The 20,008-nt window shown below is 29.8% G+C and overlaps 1 protein-coding gene across 1 annotated transcript; it reads left to right on the top strand.

Annotated features, from left to right (window-relative positions):
• The first annotated feature begins 8,785 nt into the window (after positions 1–8,785).
• LOC126675788 (agamous-like MADS-box protein AGL66) lies at positions 8,786–13,849 on the top strand. The gene is made up of 8 exons (XM_056105020.1): positions 8,786–8,970; positions 9,080–9,133; positions 9,237–9,252; positions 9,329–9,418; positions 9,500–9,561; positions 9,635–9,734; positions 10,103–10,162; positions 13,577–13,849. The coding sequence occupies exons 1-8, from the start codon at positions 8,786–8,788 to the stop codon at positions 13,847–13,849; spliced, it is 840 nt and encodes a 279-aa protein (XP_055960995.1).
• Positions 13,850–20,008: the final 6,159 nt, after the last annotated feature.

Raw genomic sequence — 20,008 nt, 5'->3', positions numbered from 1 at the left:
GCTGTATTTTTCGAAGAAACAAGTGACGTATCTTGCTTTTTCAAGTATAAAGCGTATATGGCTTGAATACGTCGATCGAAAAAATTGTCAGTAGTTGTGCATCTTCTGTTTGCACCACGTCCGTTTTTAATTTTTTTCCTCAGATAATAAAGCAAAATATCTACATGCTGCAAAAAAATAAAAAATAAAGATAAGTTGATATGTAGTCAACTTATGGTTATTGCAGCTATCATGAGTAATTAAAATGATAAATAAATAAAATAATAAAAAGAAAAAATAAGAAAGAAGATACTAACAGAACACGCGATAGGCTGTCCAATGTGAAAAAGATTGTAAAACCAACTTTTTGAGTCAATGTCAGCAACGCCAAGACAAAAACGGGGACGCAATATGTCAGTCTTTGAATCGTATATTTTCTTCCTAAAAACAAAAAGAAAACAAATTAAAAAATTTAAGTGAAACAAAATAATTCTAAACATAAAATGAGTTAGCATACGAACCTGGAGCTTTTAGGATTGCCTTCTGCCAGCCATTTCCGAACAATATCTTGTTTAGTGACATCACTAAAAAAAATGCAATTACCGTCAAATGGACAAAGACAGACGCTGCCATTACTCGGCTTCGGCATAATGCAGCCTGAAGAAGAACCAAACTCGTTCAAAAATGGTGACTTCATTAAAAAACTAGGTTTTACAATCCTTTTAGAAGGAACTGGAGTCACAACATCAGGGTTAATAGAATCAGTACCGAAGTTTGCTTCTATATAGTCAATCTATAAAAAGTAAAAAAAAAACACATTTTTAGTAACCTGATATGAACTCAATAATAACCTAATATAAACCATCACATATAAAGTTAAACAGTTAATAAAAATTAAAGAAAACAATACCTCCTTAGATTTTAATTTAGCAATGGATTCATATGCCTTTTTTTCAGCCTCATCACACATTTCTTCTGTCAAAGTGCATGTTGGAGATATTGAAATCGCCTTACTTTCACGCGGAACCTAATAAATTGAAATTAAAAAGGTAAATAAAATTAACAAAATTTAATTTATAAATATTAAATATACCTTAGCAGTCGAAGCAATCACAGCATCAGCTTCCATATTCTTCTCATTTCGAACATTATCAGTAATGTCAGTCCAATCACCAGCCTTCTCGTCAACCAAATCTGCATCTTCCATTTTTTTAGAACCATCCTCCTCACCTACATCTTCACTTTTTTCATCACTTTCTTCTCCATCAGAAGGCTCCCCTACCTCTTCCATTTTTTCATTACTTTCTTCTTCATCAGAAGACTCCCCTTCTCTATTTTTTTTTACAGAATAAGACTTGGGATCGATTTCATCAGTATGCGTGACCTTTTGAGCATCAACGGAATCTTCAACTCCTCCTTCGGTTCCTATAGAACTATTTTTTTTCGCGGGAAGATCAGCATTTTTCTCCTTTTCAACACTTTTTGTCTGCAAACTATCACATTCTTTCTTTTTCTTACTCAGAGTATGTTACATATATGAAGTTCATATTAAGTTCATATTCAGTTACAAAAACATAATATGAAATACAATAAATTATATTTTACTGAACCTTTAAAAGTATGGCAGAATCTTCAGAATCAGTGTTTTCTGTTTCAATAGAAACTTCAGGTTCAATAGAAGATGATTTAGAATCATCCTCATGTTCACTGCCATCTCGAGAAGATGAGGCGTCTACATTGGAATCATCAACTTTGTCCTGTAATTAGAGCAAAGCAGTACATATTAATAAAAAATGTAAACTACTATAATAACATAAAACAGTAACATTAAATGATAAAAGTACTAAAAATCAAAACACGTTACCTTTTTTGAATCAACAATATCAGTAAGCATCGCATTTAACGAATTTACAACTGTCAAAACTTCGGAAAATTTGCAAGTGAAAACACGTTTAAACTCCAATATGTCAGCCTGCATGGTCTTCTGACCAACCATCAAAACTTGAAGCTTCTTTTCCATTTTACGTAAATCCAAAGTTTGCGTTATTGATTCAGAAGCATTCGATATATCAAACGCCGGACAATAACCGTCTTCATTCCCACCTACTTGGCTAACATTAGAATCATTCACTGCCTTACCCTTATCCTTATTCTTTTTGAAAAAGTCACCTAAAGGAAGGGCATTCTTTTCTGCAGGGGTTGGAACAATAGACCGAAAAAACACCTACACATAGACCAAATGTGAACCCAATGTAAACTATACATGAAAAAAAGCAAATGATAAATTCAATTTAAAAATCATAAAATTAAAAATCTGCAAACCTGATCAGATGCAAATTCAACAAAGAGTTCTCTGTCGACAGGAATGTATTTTGGATGAAAAAATGCTTGCCATCTCAAAATACGCGGGATAGCAGTTTTGTTCACAAGTTGAACAAAAGTCTTTTTGGCTGCCGGGCAGCACTCATAGAACCAGCATTGCAATACATATGGAAAACCATTTAGGCGATAGTGGTAAGCATTGTCTTCAGCCTTAAGACATCCCGGAGTAAGAACAGCTTTTGTGGCCAAGGAATCAAACGTGCACTTGAATACATCAACACCCCACGGATAGTCATTAAAATCGGCAGAATCAACGACATCAAAGTCTTTCAAAGGGATACGAGCAGTCTTTGGTGAAGCAAGCAAGAAATTGTGCAAAAAATGCATAAATGCGAGCTTAAAACCGTCCTCCTCCGAATCCTAACGCCTAGATAAAAACAAATCCTGAAGGGTTTGTTTAGAAACCGATTGCAGCCCGCTGAAGTACTTGTCATAAAGGCCATTTGCAACTTTTGGATAGCCATATTTACTGCTGTCACCTTGGCAGTTTAAACCAGACACCAGTGCAAATTCTTCAATGCCAAATTTCAGCCGACACCCGCCGACTTCAAACCATAATTCAAATTTGTTCAATTGTACGACCTCCCTTAGTAACAAACAGTGGATAATCTGATTTTGCATTGTGATCTCTGGAATGTCAATGAGGTACCCGAAGCAACATTGTCTGAACATTTCCAATTCACCGGCATTAAGAGTCGATTTGATTTCGGAAATGATATCATACGACATGCGCGTATCGACCTTGGAGTGAGAATGAACTTCTCGACTAAGTTTAAACTGCCATAGCTGTACATAAATGAAAAGCGAAAAATGTCATAATTCAAAAAAACTCAATGTCAACTAGATATGAACCATCATTACACAAAAAAAATTAAAAAAACAAACAAACATGCAAAAACAGTTACAATCATAATGAAAAATAGGTTGATAAAATTTAAAATAAAAAACCTAATTCTGGAAAATAACAAATACATAACAATTCTTCTCGACTAAGTTTAAACTGCTATAGATGTACATAAATGAAAGCGAAAAATGTCATAATTCATAAAAACTCAATGTCAACTAGATATGAACCAATATTACACAAAAAAAATGGAATGAAAATAAAAACAAAAAAATTGAAAAAAAAACAAACAAACCTGCAAAAACAGCTACAAATCATAATGAAAAACAGGTTGATAAAACTTAAAACCAAAAACCTAAACCTGGAAAATAACAAATACATAAAAAACAGAATACATAACAATTGTTTGTTTAATAACTACTAAATTCATAATTAAAAAACATTATACACAAGATCAAGTATAAACCCTAAATAAATATAACTTAATTGAAAATCTATTGAGTATAAAATAAATGTTAAGAAAACCTATAATAGACTAAATGTGAACCCTAAGTAAGTTAGAAAAGTATGAAATCACACCTTAGGAGCAGTTTTCTTTGATTCATTGATGGAAATGCCTTTGTGCTTCTTCGGTGACCGGATTAAATCATCTGCATGTCTCTTCTTTAAAGAGGTAGGAGATGGACGAACTGAAACTTCTTCAATTGATTTTTTTTTAACAGTTTTTTGAGGTTTCTTTGCAACGGTCTTCTTCCTCATTTCGCTAGGTTTGATTTCAGGTTGAGAATCAGACCCACCGCGTGTGGTAACCATATAAACAGGTCGGAAAAAAAAGAATGGAGGAAGTTAAGGAATAATGGAGGAAGTTAGGAGATAATGGAGGAGAAGAAGCTAACTGTTAGCAAGGTGGGAGTCTGAGATCGTGGTGATGTCGTGCTGAGTAATTATCAGAAGAAGGAATTTAAATTGTATTAATGGAAATAACCGTTGTGTAGGAGATGATAGAAAAAATGATTCAGTGTATTACACACACAATAAGCAAAATACATCAGGAATAAAATAGGAATAAAAAATGCAAAAAGGTAGGCATGAAAGAAACGTTTAAAATTTGAGGGATTTTTGTAAGAAAATAAAAGATGGGTTATTAACATAATATTTTGAGATTTTGAGGGATTGTATGTCATTTTCTCAAAATAAAAATCTCTTGGACCTTCATAGTTAAGTAAACAGGATATTACTCCACCTTTTGACAAAGGCCCATTAGTTTTTTTAAAGTCTTTTTTTTATTTTATATATGTATACTAGTTTGAAATTATACTTATTTTTGATACGATGGTTTAAATGTTATAAGGTTGTTTTAGGGTTTTTTTAACATTTGTATTTAAATATTTATGAAATGTGTTTTAAAATTTTGATTTGTAGATAATAAGGTTTTAGATTACTGTCATTCTCGTGCTAAGGCGGGTTTTGACAATTTTAATATCAGTAGTATGAAGGTCCTGTAAACTCTTTACTTTTAGTTTTTGATGTGTTATTTTATATTCTGATTATAGGACCATGGAAGTTCAAAGTCATGATATTATAGGACTTCTCACCATAAGATTGTTGCCCAATATGATAATAATATAAATGAGGAGACTGAATCTATAGCTAAAATACGTAATGTAGAGTCTTATGCTAGATTTCGGGATTATGATCATCCAGACCTCCTCCATCCATAGTTGTACCTAACCTACTACTGGATTCTGTTATTTGAATATAAACTATCGTTGTTATTCTGCAAGCTTTGAAAATAAGAAGAAAACATGAAAATATTATACTGGAACATACTAAAAAATGAGGGCATTTGATTTTTATGGCTTCAATTACAAGAAGTTGCTAAAATAGATAAAATAGTTGAGCTTGAAGTTTAAAGATAATAATTAAAATTATTAGTTTATGATTTTTTTAATTTATTTTTAATTTAAATAGTTAGATATTTTTATATTATTATTTGTATATTTTAAAATATTAATTACTTTTTTAAATTAATAATATATTTTTAAAAAAGTTAGTATTAATTATTTCATTGGATCTAATAATTATTAACAATAATTAAAAATATACTAAAATAAGTAGCTGAAATTAATTAAAAAATAAGTTCAATATTCCAGCTTAACTAGTCCATTCAAATAATATACTTTTTTTTATAATTTAGTATAATTTTGTAGTATCGGAGCGAAGTAGTCTTTTTCTTTTTGTAATTTATAATACTGAAAATTAGGATAGTATTTAAGAAAAACGCAGCTACTGATGGTTCCTCGGAATAGCATTTCTGTGTAGCAGCGATAATTGTTAAATTCCTTTTATCGTTTCCTTACATCAGAGTGTAGTCAATTGGGCATGGAAGCACGGCGTTCAAAAACGAAGAAGAATACAGGGGCGGACCACACGTGCGGGGAATGAGTTCGTGAGAGCTGAGACGAAGGCAAACAAGTTAAAAGGGACACGTAGGAAGGGTTTGGTGGCAGAACCAAAACTGAAAACATAACACCATCACCATGTGATGCTCTGGGACCTACACTTGTTATTCTCTCTTCTAACCTCGAACTCATCAAACCCTAAACCCCAACTCAGGGAAACAACATGCGTATGATATGCCGTACACCAATTGCCCTAAACAAAATGAATGCCCCACTACCTTATCTCTCGTCAACTAGGAGATTTTTCTTTGGATTACTACATTTCAATATGAATATCTAAAACAATAAGCTATCTTTTCATCCTATAATTAATAACCACTTACCACCGATAAGCTATAATTCAAATATATAAACACTAAACACTAAACTGTTAGATTGTAAGTTCCAACTTTTTCACAAACGCTTACTTTTTTTTAATACATTAAAAAAAATGATAACTACTTTAGTCCTATCTCTTTAACTTAGAAAAAAATATTCCTAAAACGAGAAAAGTTTATTTTTTTAGCACAAAAAATCTTCGGCTTTTAGTCGAATATCATCGTCTCTCGGCCCGTCTATTTCAATATTTGTGTTGTTTTTTGGATAATCTATTCCGTTTTTCGAAGTTTTGTGTGTTTTAGAGAGTTTTTGTTAAAATTTCAGTTTGTTTGTATAGATGTTTGGATTGGTCAAATTTTTTGGCGATAAAATGTTAATAAGAATTATAATTTTAGTTAGAAAAATAAAAAAATAAGATCACTCTAAATAATTAAAAATTATAGTGTCTAAGAATATATAGGAACTAAAGTTATAACTCTGTAGATATATTAAATGTATTGAAAGAGACCAATTAACAAGTGGCATATTACTAGTTGTAGTAGTTTCTTACAATTTTGATTGTAGGAAAATTTTATTCAAACTGAAAATCAATAATCATTATTAATTTATAAACAACAATTTTTTTTGACAATTAAAAAGGGAGAGTGTTTTGTGAAAAAAATAAAATTTAAGATTTTAATAGAACAATATCCAATGTTTGTACTGTTAAATGTTTGAAATATACTCCCTCCGTTTCAATAGAATTGTCCATTTTGGCAAAAAAAAATTATCCTAAAATTATTTTCCACTTTAAAAAAGTAACAATTTTAAAAACCAATCTTTACATTCTATCCTTATTTAAATTCCACTAATAAAGTAAATTGAAAGTGGACCCTATATTAAATGGATTATTTTCCAAATATCAGTTTTGGGTAAAGTATTTACACCATTTTGTCTCATCTTTTCTTTTTATCCTACATTACCTAATAAGCTAATTTATTTACCAAAAATACCCACTATATAAAGAAGGCTTATTTCATTTTAGGTTAAACTTTTATATAACTACTTTTTTTTTCTCTTCTCTTTCTTCTTCTCTCATTCTTTTCTTCTTCTTTTTCATTTGATTTTCAGTTTATCTCCTCTGATTAATTTTCCATTCGTCTTTCCGGTCGCGTTTCCGTTCGTCTACTTCCGATGAATTTCTCGTCGTTTTTCCGTTCGTCTTTTTCGTTCGCGCTATGGATTCCTCGACTCGTTTTTAGATTTGTGTAATTTTTTAGATTTTTTTTTACGATTTAAATATTTTATAAATAAATTATTGTAGATCTATAATTTTTTGTTTATAAAATTGTTCTATTATTTATATAATTATTTATTTTGTCTTTTCTTATTCATAGATTGTTTATTGTTACTGACATTGTAAAGACAATATTGATTTATGGTGCATTTGTAATAATTTTATAATATCTTTACGTTTTAGTGTATTTTTGGTGTATTAATGGTGAATTTCTGCCGTTTTTTAATATATTTATTATGCATTTACAGTGTTTATGGTGTATTTGCAGTGTTTATGGTGTATTTGCAGTGTTTATGGTGTATTTGCAGTGTTTCATGGTTAAACCACAAAAAATACTACAAAATGCCATAAATACACTACTTATACCCTACTTATACACTAATTTTATATTATATAAACACTATATATACACTACTGTTACACTATAAAAAATAAAATAAAAATTCCAGGAAAAAAATCTATAAAAAATAAAAATTAACACTATATAAACACTAATCTTATACTATATAAAAAAACTGCCGGTCGGCTCGGTCGGTTCGGTTGACCTAACCGAAAAAACCGAAAACCGAAATTGAAAACCGAAAAAGGTATTTATAAAATTAAAAAAAAATATTTTTCATAAATGAAAAAAATCAGAAAAAAAATAAAAACTTACAATGTAAAGTTGTAAATAAAATGTCAAAACATGTATTTTGAGAAATTACCACTATATTAAATGATGATATAATAAAAAAATAGAGAAAAATTTATAAGTTTTATAATAATAATTACTCCCTCCGTCCCAATAGAGTTGTCCACTTTGAAAAGTTTTTTTGTCCCAAAATATTTGTCCACTTTCAAAAAGTAACTAACTTTTACACTCAATTTTTCTATATTACCCCTATTTAAAATCTACTAATGAGTAAATTAAAAATAAATTGCAAATGGACCCTATATTAAATAGGGGTATGACAAAAAAAGCAAAGAAAAAATTATAAAACCTACAAATAATAATTGTTTTTCTTAAACTGTGTGATAAAGGTAAAGTGAACAACTCTATTGGGACAGAGAGAGTATGTTTTTTTTAAACTGTGTGATAAAGGTAAAGTGGACAATTCTATTGAGACAGAGGGAGTAACTCGTTATTCAAACAATAAATTTTTTGTATTTTCAATTCTAAAAAAACCCAATGTAAAACGAAATTAACCAATTTATAATTCAACAAAAATCATTAACTGCTATGTTTACACCGCCTGGGAATGGCCTAACAATGACAAAATTAATTATTGATATTTCCTTATTTTTCTTTTTTCTTATATTCACATATATTCTTTCTCATTTATTTTGTTCCGGGCATTAGCATCCAACAGTGACCGTATATTGATGCATGCTGTCAAAATTATATAGAAACATATTTGGATTCTCTTACTCTTAACAAAATTTTGACTTCTTATACAATTTGCTTCACAGTAAAGGCATCTATGATCTACATGTATGTAAGTATATAAAAGGAGGAAAAATCAAAGATAGGGACATTAGCAGATTATGGGAAGAGTAAAACTTGCGATCAAAAGAATCGATAATACAACAAACAGGCAAGTCACCTTCTCGAAAAGGAGGAATGGGCTTATCAAAAAAGCTTATGAACTTTCTGTTCTCTGTGATGTTGATGTAGCTCTCATTATGTTTTCTCCTTCCGGCAGACTCAGTCTCTTTTCTGGAGCTAAAAGGTCTGCTTACTTCAAACCCTAACCGCTCGCATGTGCATATATAAATCCAAGACCTGTTTTGTTGTTACTGATCAAACTTTTATTTTTTTTGTTTTTGGGTACTTTAAAGCATCGAAGAAATTCTGATGCGATATGTAAATGTTCCTGAGCATGAAAGAGGACGGTAAGTAGATTGTTCTCTATCGGATCATTGATTCTTTATATGTATGCTGACAGTTTCATTTCTTGTTTTCTGTGGATCTTTATTATCTTGCTACTACATAAAGGCTGCATAATCAAGAAGTAAGCACAATCTTGTGATTCTAGTCTTTAGATGACCATCTTAAACACTTAAATATAGACTGAAATGAATCTACAGAATCTATATAAAGCTCTCGGTAAGTGTAAGGCTGAAGGCGATCGGAGTTATCAAACAATTAGCCCCGTGGTTTGCGACAGCCAACTCGAGGTGTTTGTACATACTCCTTAAATAACTTTTGATGAGAATATTTCATTCAAATGACGTATTATAGATTCTTTGGATTTTCAGGAGCTTCAACAAGTAATTAACAGATTTAAATCCAAAGTAGAGGAAATGGAGAAACAACTAAGGTAGGCATATATCTTTTTTGTTTGCATCTAATTAAGTTCATGTAATCATTAAAACTAATCAAATTTATATCAGAATATTGGAAGGCAATGTTTCCGATATCAAAACAATGTGCGAAGCGGAGTACCATGAGCAGATTCTTGAAGAGGCTTTGAAACGTGTAAATATACGCAAGGTATAATAAGTATCTACGTATGTTACTAAATACTCCCTCCATTTTTTTTAGTTATCACTTTAGAAAAATGTACTTTTCTATCAAGAGTTGTCTTTTTAAGAATTTAAGATAACATTAACATTAACTATTATATTCTAAATTTATCTCTCCCCTAATAAATGACTCTATGACTTAACTTACAAAAGCATTTACTACATATTAGGGTTATTTGAGTATTTAATTATAAAAAAACCCTATTTTTAATATGTACAATTTTAGCTAAATGAACAACTAAAAAAATGGAGAGAGTAATCATTTCTGATTTGGCTCATTAAATCTGTTTTAACTTAATATTTCACAGGTATTAATTAGTATAGTGTATGTAACAGGAAATTTTGGAGGAACAGTTTAACATTTCGGATCCTCCGGCAACAGCTGATATTTCACAGGTATTAGTTGGTACAGTCATCCCACATTTTTAACGTGAGCTGGTTGAGAATTTTGTAAAGTTAAAGACTTAACTACTAAATTAATTTGGATTTTTTTATCAAAAATTAATTTAGATTAATCCATTACAATGATGAATTAAATTTTAAAAGTTAATGTGGGCAATTTGAATGGGATTCTAAAACCATTATTGGTTTTAACACTAGACCATGTTTGATGTTTGGTTCATATAGAATGATAAAGAATAGAATATGTATTTTATGTGAAATAGCTATTTTTCACTTTAGTTCAAATTTTAAATAAATACTGCAAATGAATTTTATGAAATTTCAATTCTGTACTATGGAATAAGATATTTTTTAAAAATAAAATTAAAATAGTTATGTTTGGAATAGCTAATTATATTTGTTAGAAATACTTAAATAATGACAAATAATTTACCATATTATTATTGTTGTTGTTGTTGTTGTTGTTGTTGTTGTTGTTGTTTACATTTGATAAATAAAATTTTAGTATATACCTAAATAATTTAAACTATATTTTCCAATTTTATTTTAAAGTTAATTTTTATATTTATACACAGTTTAAGAATTTATATTTTATTTTTGGCAACAATATATTTTACATTTTTATATTTTTAACCAAAATGATAAGTATATCTATAAAATATTTGTAACAATTTGACCCGTCACTTTTATAATTTGTGATAAGTATAAATAATCCTTATTTTAAATCTATTTCTGAGAATTATTTTTATAGTTTTTTTTTTAATTCATCGGATCTCATTAAATTGAATATGAAACAGTTACATTTGTAAGAAATTTGGGATAATTTAAAAACTAAACCCGATAACCTGACATGGAACAAACAACATGCTGTCTGATTCGCAGACCTTACTTACGAAAATAAAAATAAATTACTAATTGTTTCGCGAATTAAGTGCAGTCTTCAATCGCTCTTCGTTCAAACTTCTCCAAACACCCGCAAACTCACAGCATCTGATTCAGTCAACACTTATATAACTCTTTTTAAAAAAGAAACAACAATTCCTTCTAAAAAAGAGACTACAAACCTTTCATAGAGAAATGACAACAAATCTTTCATAAAAAAAGGACAAAATAAAATATTCATAAAAAGGACAAACAATAAAAATAAATAAAACTAGTATATCTCATAGACGAATCCATTTTGTTACTGAAAGATCTTCAATCTGTCGTCGCTCCTTGATAATTGAATTGCGCTTTGTGATAAATTTTTATCCGTCAGAAAAATAAAAAAGAATTGGTTATTTATTATATTTTATGAAATTAAAATAACATAAACAAAAGAGATAGCTACCGTCAATAGAAAAAATAAGCCATTGACGGCTGCCGAAGAAAAAATAAAAAAAAAGCTCTGGGCGGTTGGAGTTTGTTAGAGAGAAAAAAGAAGAGAAGGTGGTTAGGGTTTCAATTAAATTAATTAAGTCACATGTTTGTTAATTATTTTTATAGTTAATAGTTTAATTTTTAATTTCTTGAATGATTATTTTATATAATTAATATCTTATTTTAATTTAGAAAGAGTTATTATTATGCATATCTCTTAGTTAAATATATAGTGATTTTTTCTCAAAAAAAATATAGTGAATTGTTTTCAACATAAGAAAAGAGATAAATGGTTAAATTTACATTAAGTATTATTCAAAAAGAAAGTGTAACTTTAAAATAAGAAATTATCTCAAAAAACTTTAAAATAAGACTTTTCAATAGGAAAAAATGAGTTCTAAAAATTAAAATGGAAATATAATCATAAAAAAAAGGTGTAATTATGTAATAAATTTTACTGATGAAGAATAAATTTGGAATGGCATCGACAAAGAGACCCACAAGCTCCAATCTTAAAAAATTTAAATTCCAACGGTCTTCTACCTTTGGTCATGTTTGGTTCATAGAATAGAATAATATAAAGAACAAAATTTTCCTACTGCCTAAGACAGCAGGAACTCCTGCAATTGTGCATGTGGCATTTTTTAAGGCTGTCGCCACATAACTTTTTATTTATTGTGAATAGACAAATTAACCACTTTAATCCTTGGTCAATTGACCTATTTAGTTCTAGATAATTAAACATTTCAGTCCCTTCAATTCAAGCTCAACAGATTAGTCGACCAAAATTTTAAAACAAAACAGAAGCTTTCAACAAAATTAAAACCACAACTGATCATACACCTTAAACAAATACTTACATCAGAATTGCTCAATTATATTTCAAATAAAAGAGTTCTAGAAATGTTGTTTCTTTTTCTTTCTTTTCTTCTATCCTTCTTTTTTTAATTAATGTAATCTTTCTCATTTCTAATTGTTACTCCTTTTCTAATTTGATCTCACTTTTTTGTTTTGTTTTGTTTTTTTTTCTGGTTGGATTTATGAGTAATTTAATTTCACTTTTTTGTATTAGGTTTGTAGTGATCATTGTTAGTGTATTGGGGTTCTTTACAGGTATTATTCTGCAATTAAATTGCAGTGCAATAACCTTCTGGTAAAAAATAAAAGTCTAATAACCTTAATTTGCAAGGGTTATATATTATGTTAAATAGAATTTTCTTTCGCGTGATTATCTTATCAATTGTATTAAGGGTGATAATTATTGTCTAACCAGACTTTAACTCGTCAGATGAGCTGTTTGGTCATCTAGAACATACGTTTTGACAGACAATTATCTTTCTCTTAATTCATCAGCCCTTCAATTGGTTCTTTAATTTTCTTTGAGTTTGATAATGATAAGATTTGTTGAATTAATTTTCCTCTCAAGTTCTAATCTCTTTTTGTATGTTTTGGAAGAAATTAAGAAATGATTTTATGGATGTTTCGTTGTATCATAATTATGCCTTAAGGGTGGGAAATAATTATGACTATAAGTTTTTTATGATTGCATGAAGGAATTGAAATGATTAATTAACTAAGGATTAAAATGGTTAATTTGTCTATTCACAATAAATAAAAAAAGTTATGTGGTGGCAGCCTTAGAAAATGCCACATGCACAATTGCAGGAGTTCCTGCTGCCTTAGGCAGTAGGAAAATTTTGTTCTAATATAAATAGAATAGTTATTTCATAAGAAATGAAATAGTCATTCTTTAGTTTTTGAGAGGAGTGTTTATACCACAAAATTATGCAATAGCAATTCTTTAGAATACCTATTCCATGAAACAAAGTAAAGAATTGTCATTCTAAGCGGAATAGCTATTCCATTCCGCTCCTATTCCATGAACCAAACATGGCCTTAAAGTATATTCTGTACTGTAAGCATGGTTAATGTATTATTTTTTCTTTCATTTATAAGGATCCAACAAAAATCATAAAACTGCACTTTTTTTTTACAATTTTATTTAAAAAAATGTGCAGTTTTATGATTTTTTTTTTGGATCCATTAAAGATGACAATAATAAATTTGTTTGATGCTATATCCAGAAATCACGTACAAAATGCAGTAAAAATCTTACCATCACCTCCAACTATTAATCATGAACAGAACACGAGCATTGATGATCGCGTAAATTCAAAAAATAGTTTGAAGGACGATAATAATAATTTGCAACATCCTGAACTCAGACAAGTAATTGATGTAAATGCGTCCCCTTGGACTGCATTGTACGCTGCAGGTATAAATCTTTGGGTTTTTGATATTCATGTGCCTCATAGGCAATAAAAATTCCAGTTGTGTGCCTCTTTGTAATTTAATTCCAAAAAGGTGCCTGGTCCCACGCGTTCCGCATTGTAGGAATGCGGAACACGTGGCGTTCCGCATTCCTACAATGCGGAACGCTTTAAGCAGCTGATTAATTGCTTAATCAGCTGCTTAGCAACGTTCCGCATTGTAGCAATGCGGAACGTTGCTTCTCCCCAATGATTGGGGAGCACTTTTGTCTCCCCAATCATTGGGGAGATGCAAATGATTGGGCCAATCATTGCCAAAAAAAATTAATAAATAATTTTAAAAAATATAATATTAATAAACGATATAAATTAATAACGATTTTAAATTATTATTAACAAATGATATAATTTTAGAAATCGATATAAATTAATAAACGACTTTCTATTGAACCTTCATTAAATAAATAAAAGAAAAAATAAAACACTGAAAGTGGTCGACTAGAAATGACCGATAAGCTATAGAGTAAAAGTTGACAAACTCTTGCCAACCCTTCTGGAACCAAATCTCACCGTCAGATTTCACTAAATCTAGTTTCCATTTTGCACCACTTGGAACCTTGAGGACTACTGAACTTGCAGATTGTTTACGTAGAGTCTGACAAATTTTCTTGGAATATACTGTGCATATACGTAGAAATTTATATGTTCATGGTGAAGTTAGAAAGTCTATCTTCTTCTTATAAGTTATGCAGATCAAAAAATTGATTAAAAAAAGGTAAAAGGACTTACAAGCTTGCCATCACGAAGGGCGTCGTCAAGAATAATCTTGAAAAAACGGGGTATTTTTGATTTGAACATCGGCCTTCCGTCGTCTCTTAGAGGACAAGAATCCATTCGGAAACTCAAAATCAGTTTGTTGTTCTGTAATGAGAGTGAATGAGGTGTGTTTATTTTAGAGACTAAGTTATATATGCAAAACCAAGGCTCAGAGATACAAATTAAGTGACCTACATGCGGTAGTTGGCTCCGGTACCCAGATATTTTCAATTTGTTAAAATTAGTACTTAAATCAAATAAGCATTTAAATCGATTTTTAATATATCGTTTGATAACATTGTATTTAATTTATAGTGTTTATAAAAAAAATTAAATAAATTTTTTTTTTTTAATAAAGTTCAGCAATGATTGGGCACTAAATGCCCAATCATTGCAGTCCCAATGATTGGGGAGACAAAACTGTCTCCCCAATCATTGGGGAAGCACGTTCCGCATTCCTAGAATGCGGAACGTGCTTAAGCAGCTGATTAACTTTGTTAATCAGCTGCTGCCCTTGTTCCGCATTCTAGGAATGCGGAACCCCATCCGTTCCGCATTCCTAGAATGCGGAACGAGTGGGACCAGGCACTCTTTCGGAATTAATTCCGAAAGAGGCACTAAATTGGAAATTTGGGTGCCTTTGAGGCACCCAAATATCAAAAACCCTAAATCTTTCATATAAATATGTAGAATGATCGGTAATAAATTTAAAAGATGAAATATATATATATAGGCCAAATAATTAAAAAAGACTAAATTTTTCATGAAAATTTCACATCACATGAATAAAATTATATAATTGGACAAAATTGAAATAAAATCATGCATTTAAAGACAAATTGTATAAAATTGGAAGGTTTGGACTTTTATGAAATTTTCATGAAAGGTTTGGCCTTATATATATATATATCATTTGATACTTTATTTTTATCAATTTAATGTATTCTATAATCGGTTTTCGATTTTTCTTTTTTCTTCTTTCAAAAGTTAAATATAGCTTTAAATTTTTGCTAGTATTTTGAATTAACATATATTTTGTTGGTCAAAAATACGAGCAGGTGACAATTTCATCCAAACCCTTCTTTCTTCTCTGATAGGCTAATAATCACCCCCGATTTTTGTAACAAAAATAAAAATTTTAATGTTTAAAAACGATAAAAATAAAACCTTAAAACCAAAAATCGCCAAAATTCATTAAAATTGGTGATGTGGCAACTATTTCCTCAATAGGCAGAAAATGGTGCCCTACGAGTCGCTACTCCCATGTCAGATTGTGTAAGACATGTCAGCTCACATTTTACCAGGAATCCAAAATATTCTAAAATTTAATTAACAAAAATTAAAAAGAATCCAAGTCAATCAAGTCCAAATTAACCACTCAGTCCCTAACTTCCCTCCACGGTTGCTATAGTTCTTCACCCACCGCCACCCATCCACCGCCATCTTCAGTGTCGGAATTTTTTTCAATTGTCTTCTTCAATTTGTCCTTCGAAGGAAGGACATAACATGTATGTTCTTCCTTCGAAGAACAAATTCCAAGTCTGTCTTGATGAAGAACATGGGTCGGAAGGCGATGGGTGGCGGTTAGGAGTTGAGTTGGTTGGGTTTGATTAGGTTAAATTTGATTGGGTTGGATTTTTTATTATGTTTTGGGATATTTTGAATTTCTAGTGAGGTGTCAGCTGACATGTCTTACACATGTCTGACATGGGAGCAAGGACACGAATGGCGTTGTAAACTGACAAACGAGGAAATTTCAGTCACATCACCGGTTTTTGGTTTTATTGGGTTTTGTTATCGCCGCCACAAAAATTAAGGGGTTTCTTGATCGTTTTTAAACATAAGGGGATCCAAAAGTCATGAGACATGAGTGATTATTAGCCTCCTTGTTAAAAACAAACATTCTCTATTTTCTCTAAAAACACAAAACTAAAATTATACCCTTCTCTCTAAAATACAAAACTAAAATCATAGTTTTAACGAGTTGGTTTTGACCTTTTTGGCCGGAATACCACCTCATTGTCCTTCGACCTTTGCTCTTTTTTTCTTCCTAATAGAACTCTATACTCGAAGGATCCTCTCACCTTATGTAAATGAAAGATCCTAGTTTAAAGGAGAAGGTTTTGATAGCTGGAAAACCATTATCTTAACTTTATTTTATAGTTGTCTTTAAAAATTTATTGATAGAGTTTATTTCTTTTCTTGGTGCTTTTATTTGAAGAATTTTCAACCTGATAACTTAAAAAATTAAATATTTCTTGATCTTCTGAACTTATAGAACATAGGTCTTTAAAAAAAAAATTATATTTGGATTATTTAACATTATTTCTTTGATGATTGTTCTTATTTTGTTAGATAATTTTTGGATTCATATTGAAGATGAGACTTGCAAAATTTGAAGTTTCAAGAATCGTGCGGTTTCAAGATCATAGTTTTTAATATATGCATCGTAAATATATTTGGGTGACTCTTTTGATGGTTAGAAATTTTTTATTTGATGCCTGTATTTACGACTCTCATCAATTTTTTTAAAATATTTCATTTAATGTATTGAAAATTCGTTCATTTACGTAATTTTTCAGCATCATAAATGAAAGTTTTAGTTTTTAAAAAAAAATAACTTTACCCATTATCCGCGACTAAGAGGAGGGATTCTTCTCGAATAACACCATCTATTACTTAATCACTCATCAAGCAGTCATAAATCGGTTTATGCTTTATTATAGTTTTTTTTTGTGATTAAGCCCTTTTAATTTGATGGAAGTTTAGTTAATTTAATTTGTCTTCTGTTTATGATATACTCCATCCGTCTTAAAATAATTGTCAACTTTCTATTTTTTACACAGTTTAAGAAATACAATTAATGTTCTAACTTTTTCATAACTTTATCTACATTTTTTTTATCGTACTCTTATTAAATGTTATACTCCCTCCATTACTAATTAATTGACGTTCTATACTTTCAAAAATATTCCTGAATAATTGACGTTGTGGGTACTTTTACTCCTTTCTACCTAAAATAGCCTCTCTTTTTATTTCATTATATTCCATGGTCTTCTCTTTCCAAATTTACAGTTCTCTGTTTTTAAAATTTCTTTATCTTTGCATCTTCACTTCTCCATATCTTCCTTGAAGACCATTTTCTGAAAAATCTGATATTTGCCTTAGTAAATCAGAAGGAGAATGACGTACATGCTACAAAAAGAATGTGAAGAGAAAGAAATGAAGGGATTCATATCACCATTTTTTTAAATTGAAAAAAAACTCATGTAATGTTTAAAAAACCCAGTATTTACTATAAAAAAATAGATCTTTATTTGTTTTTTTTTCTTTTTGATGTTGGGTTCAATGAAAAAGATTCAGATCACTCTTTTAAGCTTTTATGAAAAATCGAAATCATCTTTTTTGAATTTAAAAGAAAAAACAGATCATCTTTTTTTTTAAAAGAACCCAGATCACTTTTTTTTTGCAAGAAAGAGATGAACAATATTATGGAAAATAGAAGAACATGAAAATGTAAAATAGAGAAGGAAGAAAGAAAATGGTTCATTTGCAGGTGTTCTTTCCAAAAAGAGAAGATGATGAGAAAAAGCCTTCTCACTTTTTTTTATGCAAATGACGTGTGAATTTACTAAGGATAGAGTAGGAACTTTGTAACATATTATTTCAGTCTTAATATACGTGCATATCACTAGAACGTCAGTTAATTAGGAATGGAGAGAGTAACTAATTTACTTTTTAGGCTAACAGCATTAAATGGTAAATATTAAATAAGGATGATATGAAAAAATTAATACTTTTATAATGTGATTTACTAGAAACATAGACAACTATTTGAGACAAAAAAATAAAGAAAAAGTGGAATATTGTTTTGAGACGAAAAGAGTATTATGTAACTTATTAATTAGAAAGAAACACCATAATTGTAAATTTCCGGCAGAGATATCATCAAAATAAAAAATCTAAAACAACTAATTTAGATGATTCTATATACCTTATTTTTTCAAATTTTTGATTCAATCTTAAAAACTGTAGAATTTGATGTTTAATTCTGAAATAAATTTTAGAATTTAGATATGCCCTTCGTTTTATTTTTTCATTTCTTCTATATTTTAAGTTTAGTTAAACGAATATATAAAAGGTGACTTTTAACTTATGCTTAGAACTATTTTTATGTAAAAATACATTAGGTGGATTTTACATAGATAATTACAGAAATGAATGATGTTTTATTTAATCCTTAAATAATTTTATAAGTTCAATTTAGCTCTTAAAGTTTCAGTTCTTTTCAAACAAACCAAATCAGCCTATTTTATCGATGAACTTTATTTTCAATTGAATCCTATCTTTTCTCAAATTAATCACTTGATATGTTAAATAAACTTTATCGTACAAATAAATGATAATGAATGTAATGAATGCATAAGATAAAGTTAAAATACGGATGCGATATTATCAAGTCAATCTCAATGCCAAAAGAATCACTTCCACAATTTAAAATTTGATTTTAATTATTTCTTTATATATTAAGTCAATAATGTATCACTATGATAGCTATAGTCTCTTGTAATTAGCTAATCAATTTTTGAAAATCCCTGAATATATATCAAGCTATTTTTTCGTTGAAATTAAATACACCAAAAACAACATTACAATTACTCTTATACGTGACAACTATATTCTTAAACTCGTTACTCGCTAGGTAGTATATTATTTTCCATATTTTCATCTTTTATAACACCATGTTTTTTAGCTCCTGGTTATCCTTCAACACCCTACCTTCATATTCCTAAGTATTATTAGAATCTAGACTTGCAAATTCAGACTGAGTGTTCTGCTCAGTATCATTATCCTTTAAACCTATCTTTTTATGAAGGGTTAAATGCAAATCCATACACCAACTTTGATCCAATTTGCAATTACAACATAAACTTTTAAAGTTGGCAATGTCGGTAACGAACTTTACAACTTTGGCAAATCGATACACCGATTATTTTCCGGGACAATTTTGCTGAGTTGGAAGCCGGAACGAACACGTCTGCTGCCACGTCTTCTGCCACGTTTGATGCGCACCGTTTTATTCAAAACGAACCGTTCCATTGATTAAAACGAAACGCTGTCGTTTTTCATTTCCCACCTCAAAACTTAAACTGATTTTTTCATTTCCCTCTTCACTCAGACCTAACCCTAAAGAACAAAGATAATGCAATATGAAAACAACTAATCAGAAACAAAAGAACGGATATTACCTTCTGTTGATCGCTCATGAAACTCCATCCAAGGCCATCTATAATTCCTAATTCCTCAAACAAGATAGTCAAAAACCATGTCCAGTAGTACTCATTCTCACTTTCAACTACTGCCCAGCAGATTGGAAACATTTGATTGTTTCCGT

Source organism: Mercurialis annua, linkage group LG1-X, assembly GCF_937616625.2.
Source record: "Mercurialis annua linkage group LG1-X, ddMerAnnu1.2, whole genome shotgun sequence".
Lineage (NCBI taxonomy): Eukaryota > Viridiplantae > Streptophyta > Magnoliopsida > Malpighiales > Euphorbiaceae > Mercurialis > Mercurialis annua.
This window is presented reverse-complemented; position numbering and strand designations above follow the sequence as displayed.